Source organism: Kryptolebias marmoratus, linkage group LG6 (assembly GCF_001649575.2).
Source record: "Kryptolebias marmoratus isolate JLee-2015 linkage group LG6, ASM164957v2, whole genome shotgun sequence".
NCBI lineage: Eukaryota > Metazoa > Chordata > Actinopteri > Cyprinodontiformes > Rivulidae > Kryptolebias > Kryptolebias marmoratus.
In genome coordinates this window covers 2,505,114-2,527,938 of record NC_051435.1, presented here as the reverse complement: position 1 = coordinate 2,527,938, position 22,825 = coordinate 2,505,114, and the positions used below count along the sequence as shown (strand labels likewise).

Here is a 22,825-nt window from a genome sequence, read left to right as displayed (position 1 = left end):
ACCTGCAGGTCCTCTCACCTCTCTGACTCAACCTGCAGGTCCTCTCACCTCTCTGACTCTACCTGCAGGTCCTCTCACCTCTCTGACTCAACCTGCAGGTTTACAGATATAGTTGTGAAATGCGGGTCTGCGCTGAACGTAAACAGAGCTCGTTGTATTTCTGTAAATATTCTGGGTCGTCGACCCAAGTAAAGATGGCCGCCTTGTCGTGTGTTTCAGGTCTACTCCTGCTCGGCGGACGGCACCATCAGACTCTGGGACTTCACCGACGGGATTCTCATCAAGGTAGGTTTGGATTAACCCTTTGCTGGAAGGGGGAGGAGCTTAAAGCTGGAAGGGGGAGGGGCTTAAAGCTGGAAGGGGGAGGGGCTTAAAGCTGAGTCAGAAGCTGTTTCGTCTCTTTTCAGACTTACGTCGTCGGATACCCGATTTTCTCGATCTACGCTTCCCCGAACCACAACGATGTCGTCTTCGTGGTTACTTGCGTGCAGAACGACAAACGAGCCGGTAGGTTGTGTGAAGAAATGCTCCACAGAAGAGTGGTCTAAATCAGCCGCTCCCAGGGCTGGTTGTTGGGGGTCTTTAAATAATCCTCAGATATTCATTTCATTTAAAACTGACGTTTTCTTGTCGTATTTTCTCTATAATTAATAGAAATAAAAAACTGATAATTATCTTGTTGTTAGTAAAGGTGTTTGTTTTGTTAATAAAGTTTGTGATTTTTGAATCGCGTTGGAAGTGGAAACGTTTGGGTGCCTCACAGGTCTGTTAGCGAAATATGTCACGGACCACTGAGGCTTTAACAAACCTCCAATCAGACTACCTCAACTCATAAACCTTTGAAGTCTGCCTGATTCAAGATGGCCGCCGCAGCAACGGCTTCAGGCGCTGAGCTGAAAGTTGACCTGGTAGTAGCTGAGAGTCGTCTCGATGTCTCAAAGGTGGTCCGAGTCTGAAACGCCGAAGGAAAGGCGGCGTGCGTTCCCCCGAGGAACGCGAGGCCTTTTCTCTCTGGGTAGTTTGTTGATTTTCACGGCGAGGAGCGGGCCGATGGTTGGTTTGAAGCCAGAGGTGTTTAAAATCGACCCGAACAAAAACGGCCCGGTCTTCGAGTGTCAGTCAGGATGTTTGACATGTTGCCGAGTCTCAAGTCTCAGCAACCCGAAGCCTCCGGGACGAGCCGCTGAACCCGGGAGGCGTTTAACGTGAATCTGGACGAAATGCGTTTGTGTGTCTGCAGAGATGTTCCAGCTGGTGGCGGTCCGCCTGCCTCGCTGCGCGGATCAGCGGGTGGACGTCCCAGATCTGTCCGCCGTCCTGAGCGACGTCAGCTCCAACCCGGCGGCCGTCGCCTTCGGCCGAGCGGTAAGCCTTCTTCACCCGACGGTTCGCCTCGCGGCCTTCATTGTGTGACGTAATCACCTGTCGTCCTCACAGGGAGGCTTCCTGGCTTCGGTCAAAGGTCTGCAGATGGAAATCTACTTCTTCAAGACGAGCAAGTCCAGCAGGTTCTCACGCTTTTTTCTTCACAGTGACGTTTAATGCTTGGAAAGGCTCCAGCTACTGCGTGATTATTTATTTAAATCTCGTCTTTTCTAGTTTACCGACCCTCACGGTGTTTCGTGCATTCTGCTAAAAATGTTTCTGAAAATCCAGACTCGTGGTTCTTGATTTGCTGGAACGTCCTTTTTCTGTTCGTGTCGCACAGATCGGTCCCTCTGAAGTCCAAAACCCGACTGCAGGTCGTCAGATTTGTAGTTTAAGTTTCGATTTTTGCTCCAAACAACTTTTTGGCACATTCCACACCTCATACAGATTGAGCCAAATTATCTCTGTAAAACATTTATTTTATGAAACCACTGGATGTTTATAAACGATCGAATACAGGCAGATTTCTAAGCGTTGGGGGTTCCGTTCGGACCGAAACATTCAGCTATATTTACGTTTAAATCTGTCAGAATTCATGTCATTTTGAAGATTTTCCCATTTAATCATTTAAATTTTATTAATCCGACAAATAAGACCCATTCTCTGAGATGTCCCCTCAGGACGCTTATCTCTTCCTGTTCAAAGGTTCTGAATCGCCGACTCGTCTTCTGTGAGACAAAAGAAAAGGAGTTTATTAAACCGTTTGACTAAATTCTTATCAGATAATTAAAAAAATAATATTAATAACAATAAAATAATAATAAAAATCATCAACGTTCACTTTTTTTATGCTCATTCTTGAACAGGAGGGGTTGTTTCATCTGTTCATTTCCTGTTTGACACACAGGAATGTCAAACTGCACAGATGGACACCTCATGGGTCGAGGGTGATCCCTATTGATTTCAGGGTCACAGGCAACCCTGTGTTTGTGCTCCAGAGTAACGTAGAACCCTTTGTCGCCCTCTTTGTTCATGTTTCAGCAGACTGAGCCGTTACTCTGTAGGTCAAAGGTCGTAAAGTCCTGGGATGTGTAACACTGTGTGTTAAAGTTGAATTTCTGCTGCTGTTTGTTTGGTGACGGGAGTCCTTGTGTCGGTTGGAAGGTTTTTCCTGAAAGAAGACAACAAGAAGGGAGGCAGGAACACCTTCACCTGCGTTGCCTGTCACCCAAAAGACGACTGCGTCGCCACGGGACACGAAGACGGCAAAATCCGGCTGTGGTGAGTCGCGTGCTCTTCTAAAGTTCCAACCTTTATTTCTTTATATTTATAGATCTACGTTCTTCTTCGGCTGCTGTTGGTTAAAAGTGTCGTCCTGCCGTTTCTCGTTCTTTCAGGAGGAACTTCAACCACAAGAAGGAGTACACCTACTCCATCCTTCACTGGCACCACAGCGCTGTGAGCGCCGTCCGCTTCACGCCCGAAGGTCCGACTCGGCACTCGCACCTCGGCCCGATGTTGGACGCGGCGTGAATTAACGCGACCATCTTTCTGTGCCTGTCGTTGAACCAGGCACCAACCTGCTGAGCGGCGGCGTGGAGTCCGTCCTGGTCCAGTGGAGGTACAACCAGGAGAGCCAGAAGGACTTCCTGCCCCGGCTGGGCGCGGCCATCACGCACCTCGCCGTGTCGCCTGACGGGGCGCTGTTCTGCACCTCACACAGCGACAACAGTAAGGAGCTCGCTGACGTCACGAGGGACGAGAATAAAACACATGGGGCACTAGGACCAGGCGGCCCCTCAGTCAGGCCTCTGCAGCTACGTGCTGAGAGGAAGAGCCTCGGGGGCAGCTGCTCGGGCTGATAACAGATTTCCTCTCTTTCAGAAATCACAATCATCCAGAGCTGCGTCAGAGTCTCGGCCGTCATCCAGGGTCTGGTCAAAGGTCAGTTCAGACATTTTATGGCCTCCTAAACGCTGAAACGAGCTGAAACTGTGTGTTCACAACAAGCTGCAGCCGACAGACAATCCCTCCAGGATTCCGCGGGGCATTTTCCTAAAAGTTGCCATTTTTTTTCCTAAAATCAATAAACAACCATAACTTTTAATATCTAAACCAGAAATACTTCCTAGTTTTGTAAGATAATTACCAACAAAAGGTGCTTTATTTGAGAACTTTGATAGCTTCTAAACTGACATTCATGAGCATTTCTGGATTGTCCCTGGTCTGCAGGAAGTGACGTCACGTGTCTTCTTCCTGAGTTATTTGGGGTTATTTTGTATTCCACGCTACACAAACCCACAAAGAAGAGACTAGACCGCAGAAACGGTGGAGAATCACTTTAGAAACAATAAATATTGGGTTAAAGTTGCAAAAAGTTGCGATTTTGCAGAGTTTGCTTGATTTTGCGTTAATAGTTGCGAAATCCTGCAGGGTCTTGACAGAGAGCCTTTAAATCGTTTCTTTGGGTTCTTTAAGTCCCTGAAACGGACCTTAAAGGGACAGTTTGAACATTTTACAGCAGCCAGGCGGCTCGGACCACGAGCTGAAACGGTTCAGGACTGAGGAGATGTGGGATAAAATCCGTCGGAGGCGGATCTACAGAAAGAAATCTGCTTTTTTCTCTCGGTGAAGTTCTGATGTGACCCAGTTAACCCTTTCTGTTCTGTCCCATCGAAGGTGAAAACGTCCGAACGGACCTGATGGTGGATCCTCGCAGCAAAGCTCTGGTTCTGAACGGGAAACCGGGTCACCTTCAGTTCTACTCCCTGCAGAGAGACAAACTCCTGTTCAATGTGAGGCTCGTCCGTTTCTTAAAGTCTTATCGGAATCACGAGCATCGTTTACTTCCTGTTTTCAGCCGTAGTTTATATTTTTAACTCCCTACAATCCAAAGAAATCAACCTTTGAGCTGAAATAAGGAGGTTTATTACCAGTTATTTAATAAAAAAGACCTGATTATTGTTATTATTCGAACCGCTGACAGCTTCAGTGCTGATCAGGTTTTAAATCCGATCTTTAAACGAGCGCCGCGTTCTTTTCTTTCTTCTTTTGACTCTTTTCTGTGTTTCTGTTTGTCTTTTTAATCATCGTTTCGTTCCTGTTTTTAAAAGTGGAGCACTTTAATCGATTTATGACCTCGGTGTCGTTAGAAAGTTCTTTTAATGAACTCGTGGGCGTCCCTGTCTGCGTCAGCTGGACGTCGTGCAGCAGGAGTTCATCCACCAGTCGGGCCTGGAGCAGTTCCAGGTGGTCCGGGCGGCGCTGGATGCCTCCGGGTCCTGGTTGGCCACGGTGGAGGAGAGGAAACGAGACGCCGCCGACCTGGAGCTGAACCTGAAGCTGTGGCGTTTTGACGAGCAGACGCAGAGGTGAGGAACGACCGAGCTGCGGCGTCCCGACTGTTTGCGTTCGCCGCGGCGTCACTCAGGATTTCCTCCGTTCTGTTTCCTCTCCAGCTTCGAGCTGAACACGACCGTGGCGGCGCCCCACGAGGCGCGGATCACAGCCGCGTGCTTCGACCAGGCGGCGAGCAGCCGGACCTCCACGCTGGTGACCAGCAGCAGAGACGGACGCTTCAAAGCCTGGCGGCTGGCGGCGCCGGCCCACACAGACGGTGAGCGGCGGTCTGCAGGTCTTACGACGTTTTAATCTGCAGCTCAGACTTCAAACGTCGTTTTTCTGTCAGACTCAGGATCGTGTTTTTTTTCTTTCGTGCTCGCAGGCGACGGTCCCTCCTGGTCCTGCGACTTCGTCGGCGCCTATCACGGCCTGGTGCCGGGGCGCTGCTGCTTCTCGGCCGACGGCTCGCTGCTCGCCGTCGCCTTCCGGGAGGTGGCGACGGTGTGGAGTGCCGCGTCCTGGGAGCTGCTGACGACGCTGTCCCAGCCGCCAGGAGACATCAGGTCAGAGATGGAGTTCTTTATTTATTAGGTGTCAGCAAACATGGCCGACCTGTCCTAAAAAACAATTCTTTTTTTATCTTCTATGTTCCTTCCAGTTGATTTATTTCTACTCCTCCATCCGCCCACTAGGTGGCGCTCCTCCTTCACATTTTAAAGAACTTAAACTTTGTTTTAGTTGTTTGTTTGTTTACGGTCATCTTTGTGAGTTATCGGCCGGTTTGCGTCGTGAAGCTGGACAGGAAGACATAAAACAAATAAATTTGTTTTTTTTTATAAAAGCTTTGGTCAAATTAATGACTTTTAAGGAGCTAAATGAGTTAAAACGTTTGTTTCTCTCTCAGGCTGGGTTAGCTTTAACTCGGTCGGACAGCCTCGGGTTATTCAGGTGGTTTTAATCGTAACCAGGTGTGTTTTTGTTTCTGTCGACTCAGACTGAAGAGGAAACATCAGGTTGTTGTTATAAAATGTTCCTAAAGTTTCTGTTTTACGTAACAAACTTCGCCTGGAGCTGCTTCTCCGTGAAGCGTTTGTTGTCCTGTCACAGCGAACTTTAAACGCCGTGCCGGCGTCACTTCCTGGAAACGAGCCCCTCTGATTGGACAGTTTCCTCCACAGTTTGGGAACAAAAAGCTGAATTTACAGCTCCGGATTCTGAGCCGAATGTTTGAACGGTTAATAACTTTTCTGTCCCCCCCGTGTCCCCCCCCGTCTGCCAGCGGGACAAAAGAGGCGAGCTGCGTTTTCGCAACGTCTCCGTAGCAACGCTGGCGTCCGTCCCTCCGGCTCGGGTCAGCGAGGACACGAACCTTAAGGTCCTAAATAAACGCTCGGCTGTTGGGAGAACGCGGTGCAGACAGGAAGTTACAGAAAGCCTCCATTTTTTTTTTCCCTGTTCTTGCCTGAAGGAGAACCAGGTGAGGCTCTGTGGTTCAGGCGGGAGGGCGGCGGCGGCGGCGGTCTGTTTTCACAGCTGCCTGGAGCCTCTCTTATGTAACTGCTGCCTCGGAAACTAAAGATGGCTGCCCTCGCTCCTCATCAGCGCCGGCGTTCTACCCTTGGGGGCGTAAACAATCGATCGAACCCGGTGCATTCTGGGTAAACATCCGCGCTGTAGTTCCTTCGAGTCGAGCCGCCATGTTGTTTTTAGAGCACTGCACGGTCTGACCTTCGGGGTGAATCTAAGCCGATCTTAAACGTTTTCCTGCTTCTCGCTCCAGCTAGTTTGGGAACGACCTTTGACCCTTCCCATCAGCTGCTTCTCTGAGGTCATTGCTGATGTCTTCCCGCCCCGGCATGGCGTGACCGGGGCCGGACCGTCAGCTCGTTAAGCTTCCACGTTCTCCCTCCGGAGAACAAAAGAGTAATCCTCAGAAATATGTGCAGCGAACTTGTTAAACTCGCCGGAGGCCACAAGTAACTCGCCGCTCTTCTTCTTCTTCTTCTCCTCTCCGACAGGGATCTCTGCTTTGGGCGAATGAGCGGTTCCAAATATCTGCTGGGAACTAACGAGAACAAGATGCTCCTCTGCTGGAACCTCCTCAGCTGCTCCCGTACGGCCAAATATATCAAATATCACGTTAGAACGTTCTCCTTTGTTGTTTTAATTTCTGTAAAAACCCGCCGCCGCCACCTCTGTTCTGACGCGTTCCGGCAGCAGAACGTGACGTTCCGCGTTGTTTCTGTTTTTCTCCCGTGCCGCAGTGGAGTGGAGCACCTCCATGGACGTCCGCCTGCTGCTCCCCGACCCGCTCTCGGAGAACATGGCTGCGTTCTGCTTCCAGGACGGTTCCACTGACTGTGAGTCTGGGAAGGGGGCGGAGTTATCTCAGCTCGGTTCACTTTGTCCAAAAGAGGTTCCACCGAGAGTCCGTTTGGACAGAAACCACAGAAGAAGAATGATTTAAACGATCCATTAGTTTCTAATTTGACCTCGTCTTGTTTCCAGTGTTCGTGTTCGGTCCCGGCGAGCCGCGCCCGCTGTTCTCCCAGAAGGCCGTGTGCTCGGGGAGCGTGACGCGCGCAGTCTTCGCGCCGAGGGAGGCGGAGCTTGAGAGCTGCGAGGAGAGCAGCCAGTGGCTGAACCGCTCGCAGCTCTACTTCCTGACGCAGTTCATGGTAAACAGAAAAACAGCCGGTTCCCCCGGAGAACCAACGGAGTCCCGCTGGGAACCTTTGGAACCCGGGCTGGGCTTTCATCGTGAACCCGTCACCTTTTTGTGCTCTGAACAGTTTTTATGTGGTTGAAACTGAAGATTTAGTCAGTTTTAAATTAAAAATGGCCACTTTTATAACTATTTAAGAGTTAAGGTGAAGGTCTTAATGAACGTTTCTTGTTGCTTTTTAAACAAAAAAGGTTCATTTTTGTTAGCTACCAAGCTAACCGTGCTACCAAGCTAACCGTGCTACCAAGCTAACCGTGCTACCAAGCTGACCGCGCTACCAAGCTAACTGAGGTACCAGGCTAACTGAGCTACCAAGCTAACTGTGCTACCAAGCTAACCGTGCTACCAAGCTAACTGAGCTACCAGGCTAACTGAGCTACCAGGCTAACTGTGCTACCAGGCTAACTGAGCTACCAGGCTAACCGTGCTACCAAGCTAACCGTGCTACCAAGCTAACCGTGCTACCAAGCTGACTGCGCTACCAAGCTAACTGAGCTACCAAGCTAACTGTGCTACCAAGCTGACGGCGCTACCAGGCTAACTGAGCTACCAGGCTAACTGAGCTACCAGGCTAACTGAGCTACCAGGCTAACTGAGCTACCAAGCTAACTGAGCTACCAGGCTAACTGTGCTACAAAGCTAACTACTTTACCATGGTAACTGTGCTAACAAACGTGATATCTTCCATCCAATCACTCGAAAAAACAAAATTAAACTTTGAACACCTTAATTATTGTTTTTATTAATTAAAGACCTTATCGCCCATCAGCCTTAATGTCAGAGTTTTAAACTAAAAAAATAAAAATATATAATTTAGTTGTTGCCACTTTGGTTAAATTTAAATAAATAAAGTTTGTTTACAGTTTCTGGTCTTCCTCCTGCAGGACCTGCTGACGTTCAGCACCAGAGCAGAAGAAGAAAAGCTGATGGCGGCAAACAAACAGGTGAGTTTCTCCTCGTTACCTGCGGAGCGATAAACGCTGCAGGAACCAACATTTGTTGTTTGTTTCATCTCTGATCGTCAAACTTTGGTCCCAAACTGAAAGTTGGGAATTCTGATTTTCTGTTTGACCCTGAATGCATCTCTTTACCTGTGAAGAGAACAGAAATGTTGGGAAATTAAAGCCGTCTGTTAGCAAAATATCTCCTGAACCACTGGATGGATTTTAATGAAACTTCCAGGAGGTAATTATTGGATGTTTGTCTACAACTGATTAGGTTCTGGAGTCAACCCAATTAAAGATGGCTGCCGCAGCTAATCCAACGCGTCTGTAACTCGGTCAGTTGGGAGTCACAGGACTGACAGATGAAGGCGGCGGGTGATATGCATTACTGGGGTTTTAATCTGAAGGTTTTCCCTCCTCAGCTCGTCATCGACGACGCCGTCGCCATGACGCCGTTCCACCTGCTGCTGGGGAAACATCGGCGCCCGGAGGCGGCGAGCGGCCTGTCGGCGGAGAGAACTCCTCCTCCTCACGGCTCCCCCGCCATCAAAGAGGTGGGTTCTCGAGGCGAGTCCCGGTTCCGTTTGCGTTCCTCGGGAGAACGTTCCTCTGACAACGCTCCTCTTGTGTCGCAGCTCCTGCAGGCGCCGGCCCACGTCCTCCCCGCCGCCTCCTTCCTCTGCTCCGCCTTCGTCAAGTCTCTGCTCGTCTCCGCCGCAGGAAGCAGGTGGGTGGTCGAACCGGGCTCAGGACTGGGCACAGAACCGGGCTCAGGACCGGGCACAGAACCAGGCTCAGAACCAGGCTCATGACCTTGGCTCAGATGTTGGTTTTTGTTGACGTCTGCGATGACGAGTCTTATTTTTCTGATCCGATTCGGTCAAACTGTCCCCCGTTCGTCTCCGGTCTGTCCTAACTCGGTCTCATCGGGTCGTCAGAACCTCGTGAAGCTCTGGTCTCAGTTTTTAACGGACTCAAACTTGAAGAACTCGATCAGAGTTCCTGCAGGTCTGAACCCTTTCAGCACCATAAACGCCTCCTCGTTCTCGTCTGGGTCAAAAACTGACCTTTGTGGAAATATTTTTTAGAACTTTTAAAATCTGTCAAATATTTACTGTATTTATGAGATTAAACGCCTAAAACTGTGTTTATAAGAAGAAAATGACAAACAGGACTGAATTTTCTTCAGCTTTCTTTTTATGAAATCTTGAAAAGTGCAGATTGCAACAAACGCCTCAGACAGTTTGTGCTGCGGGGTTTAAAGGGTTAAAACCGTTTTACTGGAAAAAACCAACAAAATAACAGAAATAATGAAGCAAACGACTGAAATCAGATGAATTAATGATAAATAAATGAATCATCATAAAAATTAATGATGGCTGAGGTTCTGTTGGGTTCTGGGTCAGCATGACTCGACAGAGCAGCCGGCGCTGCCTGTGACTCAGCACTTTGCTGCAGGCTTGTTTATCTGGAAACCTGCTGAATCATGGTAACGTTGTGTGTTTTTGTGTTTTTTCCCACCATGCGTCCTCGGCTCAGCGAGGAAAGCAGACCCCCGGAGGAGGAAACGGAGAGCGAGAAAGAGGAAGAAGAGTCAGATGAGGAAACGAGGACCAGGATCTCGAGACCGGATCAGGAGTCACGGGGGGCCCGGGGGGGCCGGGAGGCGGGGGGCCCCGCCCTGACGAAAGCCCAGCTCAGAGAACTGAGGCGGATCAGGAAGCTGGACCTGGGCTGGCTCGCGGGCCTGATGGAGCCCTGAACAGAACCCTGCTGGGCCCGAGTTCTGACCGGGCTCAGCAGAACCTCCCCTCGCCGGTCCGGAGGCCGTCCTGTCGCTCCTTCGGGTTTCGTTCCGCCTTCGTTGGAAAATAAATCCTTTTTTTTTAAACCTGAACTCGTTCCTCCTGCAGAAATTCAACCGGATCAGAACCGACAGAGAGAACCTGCGGTTCCAGATTTTACCTTCGGACGTTTCTAAACCCGCCATAACATTATGACCGTCTGATCGGCCTCCCAGGAAGGTCTCGAACCCGTCTCGGTTTGGTTTCCGTACAGCTGGAGCTGCGTTTCGACTCCTGTCCGGCTCTGAAAACCGGAGCAACAATGTGCGCGACCACGACTGCAGCTGAGGTTTCCACAAACCGTCAGAGGACGCCGTCCCATAATGCACCCTGGTACCGTACGTGAGTTCTGTCAGAACCTGGAGATGTTCCAAAGATGGCTGCCCTCGCCTGTCAGCGGTCATAATGTTATGGCTCACCTCTGTGTTCACCGAGGAGGAAAAAGGAAGTGACACATACACCTGCCAGCGTTTCCTCGTGTATCATTTATTAATATTTAATAAAAGTCGTTTTTTTTTTTTTACTTCAGATGATTTTGTGTTTTTTTAAAGTGCTGAGTCATCGTTTTCCTGTTTTTAGTTTCTAACAAACTTCTACAAACTTTAAACTCTTTTAACCTTCGATCCGTTCAGGTTTTATTAGTTTCATTTCTCTGAAAACATCAAACCAACTCGGCTACGTCTTATTAAATACGTTTAGCTATAGCCTTGCTTATTTTAGCTTGCAGCTACAGATGTGCTCATTTTAGCTAGTGTTAGCTAATTTAAACTTTTAGCTGTGGTTTTCCTAAGTTCATCTTTCAGCTACTGTTTTGATAATTAATGCATTTAGCTGAAGTTATGCTACATTTGTCTTTAGCTACAGTTTTCTTACTTTAGCTTTTAGCTGCGTTTTGTTAAATGTAGCCTTTAGCTGCTGTTCTGCTAATTTTAATGATTGGTGACTGTTTAACTACTTTTAGCTTTTCGCTGTGTGGTTCCTCAGTTTAGCTTTTAGCTACTGGTTTTCTTATTGAAGCTTTTAGCTAGTTTTGCTCATTTTAGCTTTGAGCTAGTATTAGCTACTTAACCTTTTAGCTTTAAGCTGAGGTTTTCCTAAGTTCAGTTGTTAGCGACAGTTTTGCAATTTTTAGCTTTTAGCTGTGGTTTTCCTCAGTTTAGTTTTTAACTGCAGTTTGTCTAGCTGTAGCAATTAGCTACGGGTGTTGATAATTTTAGCTTTTAGTTACATTTTATTACATTAACTTTTAGCTACGTCTTGTTAAATACGGCGTTTAGCTTTGGCTTTGCTTATTTTAGCTTGCAGCTACAGATTTGCTCATTTTAGCTAGTGTTAGCTAATTTTAGCTTTTAGCTGTGGTTTTCCTAAGTTAATCTTTTAGCTACTGTTTTCTTAATTTAGCTCTCAGCTACTTTTTGTTAAATGTAGCGTTTAGCTGTTTTTGCTAAATGTAGTTTCTGATGTTTGGCTACAGTTAGCTTTTAGCTTCTCTTACTGATTTTACCTGCTGTTCTGCTTGATTAAGCTTCAGCTGCTTTAATTTCACTCTTCGGCTCTTTTGCTCGTTCCCTCGTCGGCTTCCAGCTGCTGGAGCATTTCAGCTGCGGCGTCGGCTCGGCTCCAGCGAAGCTTCGGCTGTGATTCGGCTGCTTTTGGTTTCCTGAGGTCACGTTCCCAGGCTCGGCTCCTGTCTTCAGTTTCACTTCCTGCCTGGACTGTTCGGGCTGTCGGTTCCCACGGCGTTCACGGGTCCGAGCGCAACAGGAAGTTAGAATTTATCGCCACAATAAAAGCTGAAAGAATCTGAAATCTAAACTTTGACTCCTGTCGGTTCTAAAAAGCTGCTGCGTCTTTGTTTCAAGAACAATCTCAGTTCTGCTGCAGACGCCGGAGTTTCGCTGCAGTCAGCAGCTTTTTCTTCCTCGAGGCGTGAGTCACCTGATGATGATGATGAAGATGTTCTCAAACAGAACAAAGAGTTCCTCCGACCGCAGCTTCACCTCAGCAGGTGTGGAGAACCAGGAGGTTCCTCAGGTGGGAGTTAGAACAACGCCAGGGTGGAACGACATCAGCAATGACCTCAGGGTTGCTGCCTGTCTGATAAGGGTCAAAGGTCATTTAGGGTCTATCGTTCTACAGAGAGGAGAGACATTTCAGACAGCTGCTGATCTTCACCCTGAAGGTCAGACCGTGCAATGAGCTCCACCTCAGCCTCTACGGGCCTCAGTCAGCAGGTCAAAGGTTAAAGCCTCAACATGGCAACCAGAAGACTTCTGGAGCAGAACCAGACCAGAGGACAGATGTTTACCCAGAATGCACTGCAGCTGTCAGCACGGTGGTGGAGGGCTGATGGTTTGGGCTGATTCTGGAGTCAGATGTGACAAACAGGACAATGATCCCAAACACAGCAGAACGGTCCAGAACCAGAACCAGAACCTCAGAGAGCAGAACCCAACACTGGAAAGAAGAGTGGGCCACAACTCCTCCACAACCAGGAACCCACTGAGATCTCCCAGAATCTGAATCGGGTCAAACACCTGAACGGTCCCACGTCCCTGCCGGTGTCTCCGGACGTCCCTCGGGCTCGAAGACAGGACAGGAAGTGGACACGTGTCCAGAACAAAAAAACCAGGAAGACAACAGCTGCTTCAAACTCTTTATTTGTTTCAGATAAAAGCAGGACGGCGTCCTCGTTTCTACTGGAGTGATTCAAACACAAAAGCATGATTTCAAATATAAAACGACAATACTGTATGTCCACACACACACACACGGCGGATTAAAGCAGATATATTTTCAGATAAAAAGCTTCGTGCACAAATTTCCAATCAAATCTCAAACGTCTAAACGTAGAAATACAAAAACACTTCAAAACAAAAACAAAAAGTTTCAAAACAAACAAACTCGTATTTATTTATATTTACTAATTCTGCGTCAAAGTGAGGCTTTATTTACTCAGAGCTGATGTTTACAGTAAAAAAAAAGGCGTGAAAACCGCTGCTTCCATATAAGGCGTGAAGAGGAAGTGGGCAGAGCTGCTGAGAAGATTCAAACTTTATTCATCTAAAATAAAAAAAAAAGCTACAGCACCGTGCAAAAGTCCTGATCCGTCCCTCGTCAAGAAGCCCGACTCTCACCTGCGTAAAAAGGTGAAGCTGTAAAAACGATTAAATCTGAAGTTTTGTGATTCCCAAAACGCCACGAGGCAAAAAACGAGCGCCGGGCGGCAGAAGAAGCAGCTAATTTCCTTTTTTTTAAAAAAAAAAAGAGAATCTGGATCACTTTCAGGGACTTCGGGCAGTCTGGCTGCGAGTCGCTGACTCAGATTTCTGGCTGGTTTTGAGGAAAACGGTTCTCCAAAGTAAATTAAATCTGTTTTTTTAGTTTTTTCCCCCCACCTGAACACGCGGCTCTAAGAATATGTGCCTTTGTTTGGAGCCACGGACCAGGTGGTGCTGGTCGTGGGCGGCGGGGGGAAAATGTGCAAAACTGTTGAACCAGCGCCGGATCACATCAGCTGTGAGTCGTGGCTTAAAGTGCCTGAGTAAACAACAATCAGAAAAAAAAAATCACAAACGACCAGAACGAAGTCGCACGGAGAGCTTCCTGCGGCGTCGGGACCGGGCTGCGGCGTCACATGGCACGAGAAGAAGAAGACAATACTGATGAGAACGTTCGTACAAAAGCAACAAACCACCGTCTGAGAATAAATACAGTTAAATGTGTAACCCTTCTCACCGTTAAAGAGACTACGCATGTTTGGTTAAATAAAACGAGGCGTTTATGTACAGAGGAGACGCTGCCGCCGCTGGTTCCCTGACAGATTTTTACACGATGGAGAGACGGGAAGCGGTCGTCTACAAAGTTAGCTTTCTGGGACTACAAGCGGCGGTTAGCGAGCGGTTCTACGAGCTGCGGTGTTAGTCGGGTAAATGCGGAGCGGCGTCTCTTTAACGGCGTTAGACGGTGGCGGGGAGCGAGGGGCCGGCGTCCGTCTCCGCCTTCTGCTCGGGCGAGCAGCAGAGGAACAGCCGGCTGCCGAGGCTCTTGAAGGCAAAGCGGAAGTACATCATGTGACCCATGGCCACGAAGGAGACGGAGATGATGACCAGCAGGCCGAACGCCTCCGGGTTGGGCGCCAGGATCACCATGATGAAGTGCAGCAGGTCCAGGAGGTAGTTCATGGAGTTCTGGACGCCGTTGATCACGCCTCGCTCGGACTCGATCACGTTCTCCTGGATGAGCTGGGTCACGGTGAGGTCAAAGGACCACAGACCTGCGGGGAGGAGACACACCTGGTGAGCGTTTTTTACAGCCGGCGGTCTTATTGGCATCAAAGGTCGGAGATTCTGCGGATTCAGACGATCCTCGGAAACAAAAGTCCAACCCGTCTGCAGGAAGTCGGACTTTATTTCAGGAAAGGAAGTGAACCTTTGGGAGGTTAAACGTTAACGTTTGATCAGGGATTATTGCACTCTGGAGTCCCCCGAGGGTTCTGACGTCGCAGAGGCTCGCCGGACTTCTGAACACGTTTGGGATAAAACTGCACGACTGGTTTTATTACAAAACACCATCCGGGTTCTGACTCTGCGGTCGGGTTCAGGTGGGAACCCTAAACGTCTCCAGATCCTGGGGGATCCCAAGGTGGCCTGAGAGGACATATAAGTCCTCCAGCAAGTTCTGAGTCCGTCCCCTTTGTCTCCTCCTGAAGGAGGCGTCCTAATCAGAACCCCGGACCACCTCAGCTGCCTCCTTTTTGACGAGGAGGAGCAGCGGCTCGACTCTAAGCTCCACAGAGGAAGCCGCTTGGATCCAGGAGGGAACCCCAAACGTCTCCAGATCCTCCTGGGGGATCCCAAGGTGGCCTGGGAGGACATATAAGTCCGCCCCCTTTTGTGAGACATACTTGGAACACCTCCTGAAGGAGGCGTCCTGATCAGAACCACCTCAGCTGCCTCCTTTTTGACGAGGAGGAGCAGCGGAGGAAGTTGTTCGGATCCAGGACCTCATGTCTTCAATCACGACCCGAATCTCAACACCCGGAATGTTGTTGGGCCAGAAAATCAAGAGCTCTGCCTTTCGGCTCGCCTCCTTCTGTGACAGACCGGAGCAACCCACCGGTCTGGGTTCTAGCTTTAGGCCCAGAACGTCTGACTCTTTAGAACACAAACAACTCTGGGTTCTACTCACCGACTCTAGCAGCGATGACGCCAGCGAACAGCAGGCTAACTGACATGTAGGACTGGAGGGGCGGCAGCTCCTGGGCGGGCGGGGCCGTCGTGGTGTCGTTGCCCCGGTTCAGGATGTGGTCCGCCTCGGGCAGGGTCTGCTCCCCCATCAGGTGGGTGTAGAGGTCCTGGAAGGGCGAGACGCTCAGGTCGAAGGGGCTTCCGGGGGCGAAGACGGAGAAGACGCACAGCAGGAGGCAGGACAGCTGCGCCGTGCCGGAGATGAAGCCCGTACGGATCAGGCCGCACCTCTTGCGGACCCAGGTGAAGGCGACGGTGCCGCAGATGCCGGCCACGGCGGAGGCCCCCATCAGCAGGCTGAGCATGGAGCCGTTGAGGCCCTGTGTGTAGGCGTAGCCGGTGGTGATGCAGTCGAAGCCGAGCACGGTCATGTAGAGGAAGGCCAGGGACATGCCGGCGAAGAAGATGTCCTGGTTGTAGTACGCCACCCAGCCGGACCTGAAGGTGCGCAGCGGCTCGGACGCCTGGTAGCAGCAGCCGCGCTGCTTGGACTCGTCGAGGGGGTCCGCCACCACCGCCGCCTCGTTCATCAGAGGCTGAGCCGACTCCTCGGGACTCTGACCGTTCTCCAGATCTGCGAGGCGACAGGAGAAAGGAAACTCGGTTCATACATGTCCCCGTCTTCACGCCCCCAGCTCCCTGAACCCCAGCGGTTCGGTACCTTTCTGCGGGCTGAGCTGCCGGAGCTCCAGCTGCTGCTCCTTCTGTCCGGCTTTCACCGCCAGAGCCGGCGTCTTCTGGTACACCTTCCACAGCAGCGTGTACTCCACGCACATGGAGCACAGGTTCCAGCCGGCGATGAAGCCGCAGCCGATGAAATGAGAGCCGAACGCCATGATCTGACCCACCAGCATGGGGGCCAGGATGTTGGTCAGCTGGTCAATGATCCGAACCGTGGCGTTCATGTCTGTTTGAGGCGAGAGAAAACCTTTTTGTTATTCGCATCACAGCGGGCTTTAAAAGAACGACGGCTCCAGGGCGCCGAGGGTCAGCGGGTTCTGCGGCGTGCGAGTAAATCTTTTAAAGAGCTTACAGCCGCCGGATGGAAACAGCAGGAGCATAAAAGGTGGAAAACGAGACTGAGTCAGCAGCCACGGTACAAAGTCCCCCCCCCGCCGCCGCCGCAGACAGATCTGATAAGACGCGGACGTCAGCTCACCTGCCAGCCGGCTGCTGTCCTGACCCGCCACCACCACCACCCAGTCCCTCTGGATGGTGATGGAGGTCGCCGTGCTCGCCAGGTTGGCGATGTTGGCGATGGTGATGACCAGGATGTAGCAGGTGGTCTGGAATAAACAGAAACACAGGAAGTAGGGGTGTAACCGTCAGTTTTAGGGGTCAAAGTTCGGAACAGCTTCAAGACAAGAAGAAAAAGACTCAAATGTTTGTTGTTCTTCTTTGATTTATCTCTTATTTTAAACAGATAACCGTCCCAGGAGAGCCACAAACCACACCTGTTGATGAATTTAAGGGTTTGAAAACACCTGAATTATGAGCCTTTGGGCTTTCCGTACGTCCACCCTTCCCGCCACAGATCGGCGAGGTCTCCAAGCCGTTTCATCGGAACCAAACGTTCCTGCTTTCCTTTGGAGCCGGATGCTTTAGAAAAGATCTGCTTTGACTCGGACCCGGACTTCGAGCAGAAAGGCAGCGAAGTTTAAGGACCGAAGTTAGCCGAAATGACCTCAAACTGTCGATTATTTAGCAGCTAAAGACGCTGAACATACTGATCTGTAAGCAGCTAAAACGGCTCCCAAACGTGAACTCATATGTGCTTAAAAACGAACAGTTTTATAGATTATTAATACGGATGTTTGGTGAGAACAGGACTCCAGAAAAAGGCAGTTTGTTGCTTTTATTCTTTAAAAACCAAACTCAAAGGTCAAGTTCTGTGTTTGTGCGACGAGAAATCTATAAGTTTCTGTAAATAATTACCACTGCGGCGCCTAATGAAGCATGTTTTAGACGTAAATAAAAGGTTGAATAAACGGCCCGGTCCTGCAGCTGCGGAGCGTCGATCTGGTTCTGCAGAAAAGAACCGGCCGACCTGGATGGGGTCGGTCACATGACCTGCTGACTCAGCAGCCTCGGTCCAGACGCTCTATCTCCCGTTCCATCGAGCTTTCTCCACAAACACCAGCTGGAACTTGAAACTCTCCTCCTCCCCCCCTCCTCCTGAAAAACAGACGGGCTTTATCTCCTCTCAGACCCAAACTCCCTGTTCCTGCAGGATTTACTGCCTGACGAGGAGAAACCAGCGGCGATCATGTGCTTCTCTGATTTAACCAGCAGTCAAAGGTCTTCCTGAGGCTCGGCAGCCATAAATCATATCGACGTGGGTCATATCAGCAGAGTTGAGCAAGAGGAGGCGCAGAGGAGGCGCAGAGGAGGGGGTCTTACCAGGATCCATCCGTTGTAGAGCTCCGAGAGCTGCTCCTTGAAGTGGAAGACGAGCATGAGGAGGACGCCGCACACGATGACGCAGCTGTTCTGGACGAGCAGCGAGGTCTGGGCCACTGTGGAGACATCAGAGCGGCGTCAGGAAGGGAGAACCCGACCGGGGGCAAGGCAAAACGCCACGCCGCGCCGTGCAGCGCCGCTCACCTTTCAGCCGGGGGTTCCTGTCCACCCAGTTGCCGATGTTGGCGCCCAGCAGCAGCACGGACCCGGCCACCACCAGCCCGTACACGGCGGTCAGGAGCAGGCTGTTCCCGTACAGCTCCACAAGGAAAACGGCCACGGCGAAGTTCCACATCCGGTCACCCTGGGAAAAAAACCCCATTCCTATCTGGTTAAACCCTCCAGGTCGTGGCTGCGTGATCAAAACAGCTGAAATATGTCCCTCAGGCCCAAACTTTTCAACTTTTACCTTTAAAAATTAACCTAAAGAACATTATGGCTGCTTTTAAACCGATTTAAACAACTATTATACTCATTTTACCCATTTATAACTACTCTTTCTATTGCTTTGCAACAACTGAGGCTAAATATGCTTTTGGCAATTGTTTTAAAAGTTATTTTAATATCCGTAGAGCTTCTCAAACCCCTCCGTTTGGTGTTTTATTTCCCTGACTTTGTTTTAAGTTGTTTAAACTCAACATAACGACAGCAACAACACATTAATGCTGAATTATATTTCATTTTAAACCGGACACACACTTAAATATGTGCAGATACTGTCATATAAACACAGAATAGTGTAATAACAGTTAACTTACCCATGTTGACAGTGCATGGCCCATGTAAATAAGGAACTTAGCTGAAGTGAAGAAATCCTGGATGGATTCTGTAAAGAAAATATAATTTTTTTGTTATTCTAAATCCTTCTGTTAACTAGTTTGCATGTTTTAAAAGTAATAACTCACCGCAGCATGTCTTCTTAGGTGCAGTATTATCCATTTTAAAGCTAAAATAACCAGGTTGGCTTTTATTTTTTCCTCTTTTGTGATAAAGGAGGTCAGCCCCTCTGCATTCAAGCCTCGGCAGAAAAGGATAATAAAAAAACAAAGCAAAGGCTCGCTGTTTCTCCTTTTTTCTCCCTTCCAAACTTAGCTATCACTGTAGCTGAAGTTGGAAAGAAATGGTCTTATGGTCTAAAGGACCAAAAACAAACAGAAAACCGAAATAATGGAGGCGGCCAGCTCGTGCACAGCTCCGGTGAACAGCTCCCCCTGCTCTGCTGCTGCTCTGTTTACGTCCCCCCCTTTTATACCCGCGTTGTGACGTCACCGGCCGTTGTTTACTCCCACCGCACGCGCTCGGGCAAAGAGGGAGGGAGGGGGGGAAAGGCGGGCTTTGCTAGCATGAAGCTAACAGAACAACAGCTAAAGCCGGATTCGTTAAATCCACAGGGATTTATGTGCTTTTGTTGTTTTCTTTTTGTTTTGTTTGATTTTTTCTACATTTTTAACTAATATTTAACACTGTACACAACTCATTTTAAGGATGAACACGAAAAATAAGCAAATATTCCCCAAAACAATGTACGCTAAAGCACAGAAACACATTTTCTTACAAGAAAAGACTGGAAGACGTTTCCTAGCAAGGTTTTATTAATTTTATTCCTGAGGTTCATAAATGAGATAATTTGCTCAGTCAAAAATATTTCTTAGTCATTTGTTAATCCACGAAAAAACACATTTTGAACAAGTAAGCTAACAGAACAACAGTTAAAACCACACATGAAGGATTTGTGCTTCTTTTGTTTTTTGTTAGATTTTTCCACATTTTTAACAAATATTTAACACAACAATACACATGGATACAACTAATTTAACAGATAAACACAAGAAGTTGGCATATTTACAAATAAAACATGCGCTAAAGCACAGAAACACGTTTTCCTATAAGAAAAGTGAGCTTCCTATTAATGATATTAGCTCAGTTAAAATAATGATTGGTCATTTCTTAATCATCTATCTGTCTGTCTTTTAGTGGTCAATTAATTTTTAAGCTGAAAAAAATCCCAATTTAAAAAATTTATCAATTAAAGTCTTGTTAAAGTGTCAGAAAGAGATTATTAATGCAAACTAGGAAACGTCATTGTTTTTTTTGAAAAAATAAACGTTTTTCAGTTCCTAAAATAATATTTATGACATCCTAACAGTCTCTTGGTAAACTTCTTGTATCCTTTTTTGAGTTCAGCCTGTTGTGATGCACAGACTCTTTAAGTTCACTAACATTATTTAGTTTGTTTGCTGTTAAACGTGACATATCCTCCATAAAGCACCAAAATAAAACTCCAGACTAATCTAAACACTTTGTTGGATATATTTGAACATCTGTACTTTTTATTGTGTTTGTTAATTTGTTGTAAAGATCTTCATCAGGACATGGCAGTGTCTCTTTGAGCTGTAAAATATTTTAAAAACTTAAAATTTTTGGTAAATAACTGTACTCATTTTCTCATCTTTTAGTATAAATGTTTTCAAGTTTACTTTTAAATCTAAACACCTTAAAGTCAGACACATTTCTATTAATATTTTAACAAATTCATGCAAAAAATCATCTGAAAGCAATTTGTTATGATCAGTTGATTTAATAAGAAACTATAAAACTAATCAAGATTTAGAGCAAACAAAAAACTACAAGCTTTGCTTCATCTAATAAAAATATAATTCAGATTTACAAAAGTGCACAAATTTAAAGAGTCTTTTTCTGAGAAAATATGGTGTGAAACGTGACAGCTGACCGGCTGCTGAAGAAGCTAAAACGAAGTAGAACACGAGCTGAAAACAAAAAATAGAAAAAGCTAGGTAAAAGCTAAATGTAGTCGAGGCTAGCCAAAAGGTAAAAATAGCAAAACTGTTGCTAGAAACTAAAAATAGTAAAATGCTAGCTTAAAATAAGTAGTAAACACTGGCTAATGGCCGCAAAGGCTTAGCTAAGAGCAGCAAAAAGCTAGTAAAAGCTAAATTTAACAAAATGCTACCTAAAAAGTAAAAAAAAAAACAAAGTTGTTGCTAACAGCTAATAATAGCAAAAAGAATAAGTAAACAGTGGCTAATAGCAGCAAATAAGGTATCTAAATGTAGCAGAAGGCTCGCTAAAAAGTAGTAAATATTGGCTAATAGCAGCAAAAGATTAACTAAAAGCAGCAAAAGGTTAGCTAAAAGCAGAAAAGGGGTATCTAAATCTAGCAAAAAGTTAACTAAAAAGTAAAAATAGAAAAATTGTTGCTAAAAGCTAGATGTAGCAAAATGCTAGCTTTCAAAAAAGTCAACACTGGCTAATAGCAGCAAAAGATTAGTTAAAAACATCAAACAAGGTATTAATTAGCTAGCTAAAAGCTAAAGTAGCAAAATGCTAGCTAAAATTAAAAAGTAGTAAAAACTAGCTAAAAGTAACAAGTAACAAAATGCTAGCTAAAAGCTAAAAGTATCATTAGACACAAACAGGCAGCAGCTAAAGAAGTAGAAGAGTTGAATAGATTTCTTTGGGGAAAATATTTGTAAATAAAAGTAAATATTTTTAAAAAGTTTACAAAAACTAAAAGTCACAGCAGCCGTGTGCCAAACGAGCCGAATGTTTGGATGTACGAACAGCTAAAACAGAACAAAAACTGCAGAGGGAGTTTGATCCAAAAAGGTACGGAAAAATAAAAATTTAAAGAAAACGGTTGAGTTAATGCTGACTCAGCGTTTACAGGGTTAATGTTTCCAGTGTAGGAGGTGTCACATAAACTAATGGAGCTTCTTTTGTTGCAGTAAAACTGTTTACCAGGAGGCCGCTGCAGAAAAAAAAGCTGAAAGAAACCGACGTGCTTCCCTCCGGATGACTTGCATTTGTTCACCTCCGTCAACAGAATGGAAGGTGTAATTACAGGCTGCAGGATGAAACCCTCTGGCTCTCGTCCAGAAAGTGTCACAAACCCTGCCGAAGGGACCCCGGCCTCTCTGTTCTCAGGTGACGCCTCGCTCAGAGCAGCTTTGGGTTTCATCCCGTGTGGTTGCCATGTCACCAGAACGCGTTTCAGACTTTTTATTGCCCAGCATGTACGATCCTGTTGTCTCCCAGCCGGCCTAAAACTCACAAACACAAACTGATCTTTCCGGTTTTCGCCGGTCACCCCTGAAAGCTCAAATATGTCAACAGAAAGCTGCTTTCTGACAGGGAGCGGGCTCAGAAAACCAAACCCAGCTTAGGCAGAATCTCTTCATTCTTCCTGAAAGAGGCTTCTTTGCCTTCTTGATCCACGGATTTGTACCTAAACTCATCCGTGTTGCAACGTTTGACTCAGAACAAAAGTTCAGGTTAGGATCCAAACCCTGGTTTAAGAAGGCCCTAAATCCAGAACATACAACATCACACGCAACCAGAACATGCTTTTAAAAGACTAGAAGAGGAAGGTTCTGTTTATTTTCTTGTTTTTTTGTAAATATTGATAAAGGCTGCAAAGTTCATTTACTGCAGGAGAGCAAACACTTTTATAGAACAGCTCATAAAACCTGAACGGTTCTGTTTTTGCTTGCAGCATTTTGGATACCCAACCAACTGAGGGTCATCCCTATGTTCCCCGGTTCCCACATGTTCCTCTGTACCCCTGTTGTTCCTCAGATCCTCTTTGTTCTCTAGACCCCCATTGTTCCCCAGTACCCCCATGTTCCCTGGATCCCCTATGTTTCCTGGTACCTCTATTGTTCCCCGGATGCCTGTTGTTCCTCTGATCCCCTATGGTACCTACACTGTAATTCAGTTGTGTTTTTTTTTTCATTTGTATTAAAAGACATTTGAAGTGGGAACCAACATAGGTACTGAAGAACATAGGTACTAGAGAACATAGGTACCAGGGAACATAGGTACCAGGGAACATAGGTACCAGGGAACATAGGTACCAGGGAACATAGGTACCAG

At 47.4% G+C, this 22,825-nt stretch overlaps 2 protein-coding genes across 2 annotated transcripts in view; one reads left to right on the top strand and one right to left on the bottom strand.

Annotated features, from left to right (window-relative positions):
- Positions 1 to 10,751, top strand: part of wdr75 (WD repeat domain 75) — a 14,540-nt gene extending 3,789 nt beyond the window's left edge. Inside the window, exons 3-21 of the mRNA XM_017440791.3 lie at positions 220 to 285; positions 408 to 507; positions 1,241 to 1,365; positions 1,438 to 1,508; positions 2,533 to 2,649; positions 2,766 to 2,854; positions 2,941 to 3,099; positions 3,253 to 3,312; positions 4,048 to 4,163; positions 4,564 to 4,739; positions 4,827 to 4,984; positions 5,093 to 5,273; positions 6,729 to 6,823; positions 6,975 to 7,070; positions 7,219 to 7,388; positions 8,320 to 8,379; positions 8,802 to 8,933; positions 9,015 to 9,106; positions 9,919 to 10,751. Of these exons, the coding sequence (XP_017296280.1) occupies positions 220 to 285; positions 408 to 507; positions 1,241 to 1,365; positions 1,438 to 1,508; positions 2,533 to 2,649; positions 2,766 to 2,854; positions 2,941 to 3,099; positions 3,253 to 3,312; positions 4,048 to 4,163; positions 4,564 to 4,739; positions 4,827 to 4,984; positions 5,093 to 5,273; positions 6,729 to 6,823; positions 6,975 to 7,070; positions 7,219 to 7,388; positions 8,320 to 8,379; positions 8,802 to 8,933; positions 9,015 to 9,106; positions 9,919 to 10,141 (2,286 nt within the window). The 3' untranslated portion in view covers positions 10,142 to 10,751. The remainder of the gene's footprint in view (positions 1 to 219; positions 286 to 407; positions 508 to 1,240; positions 1,366 to 1,437; positions 1,509 to 2,532; positions 2,650 to 2,765; positions 2,855 to 2,940; positions 3,100 to 3,252; positions 3,313 to 4,047; positions 4,164 to 4,563; positions 4,740 to 4,826; positions 4,985 to 5,092; positions 5,274 to 6,728; positions 6,824 to 6,974; positions 7,071 to 7,218; positions 7,389 to 8,319; positions 8,380 to 8,801; positions 8,934 to 9,014; positions 9,107 to 9,918) is intronic.
- A 2,114-nt stretch (positions 10,752 to 12,865) lies between these two features.
- Positions 12,866 to 19,165, bottom strand: slc40a1 (solute carrier family 40 member 1). The gene is made up of 8 exons (XM_017440808.2): positions 18,838 to 19,165; positions 18,691 to 18,758; positions 18,077 to 18,236; positions 17,873 to 17,988; positions 16,632 to 16,758; positions 16,134 to 16,379; positions 15,414 to 16,046; positions 12,866 to 14,499 (listed from the first exon to the last, which is right to left on the bottom strand). Exons 1-8 carry the CDS (start codon positions 18,869 to 18,871, stop codon positions 14,183 to 14,185), a joined length of 1,701 nt encoding a protein of 566 aa, XP_017296297.1. The 5' UTR covers positions 18,872 to 19,165; the 3' UTR covers positions 12,866 to 14,182.
- Between the last annotated feature and the right edge of the window lie 3,660 nt (positions 19,166 to 22,825).

Bases quoted from the DNA above. Each gene is read 5' to 3' on its own strand.
- slc40a1 (XM_017440808.2), bottom strand. From the start codon at position 18,871: ATGGATAATACTGCACCTAAGAAGACATGCTGCG. The intron at 16,380-16,631 runs GTGAGCTGACGT...CGCCTCAAACAG, and splicing joins GGACAGCAGCCGGCTGGCAG to ACATGAACGCCACGGTTCGG. The intron at 14,500-15,413 runs GTGAGTAGAACC...TCCTCCCCGCAG, and splicing joins CGTCATCGCTGCTAGAGTCG to GTCTGTGGTCCTTTGACCTC.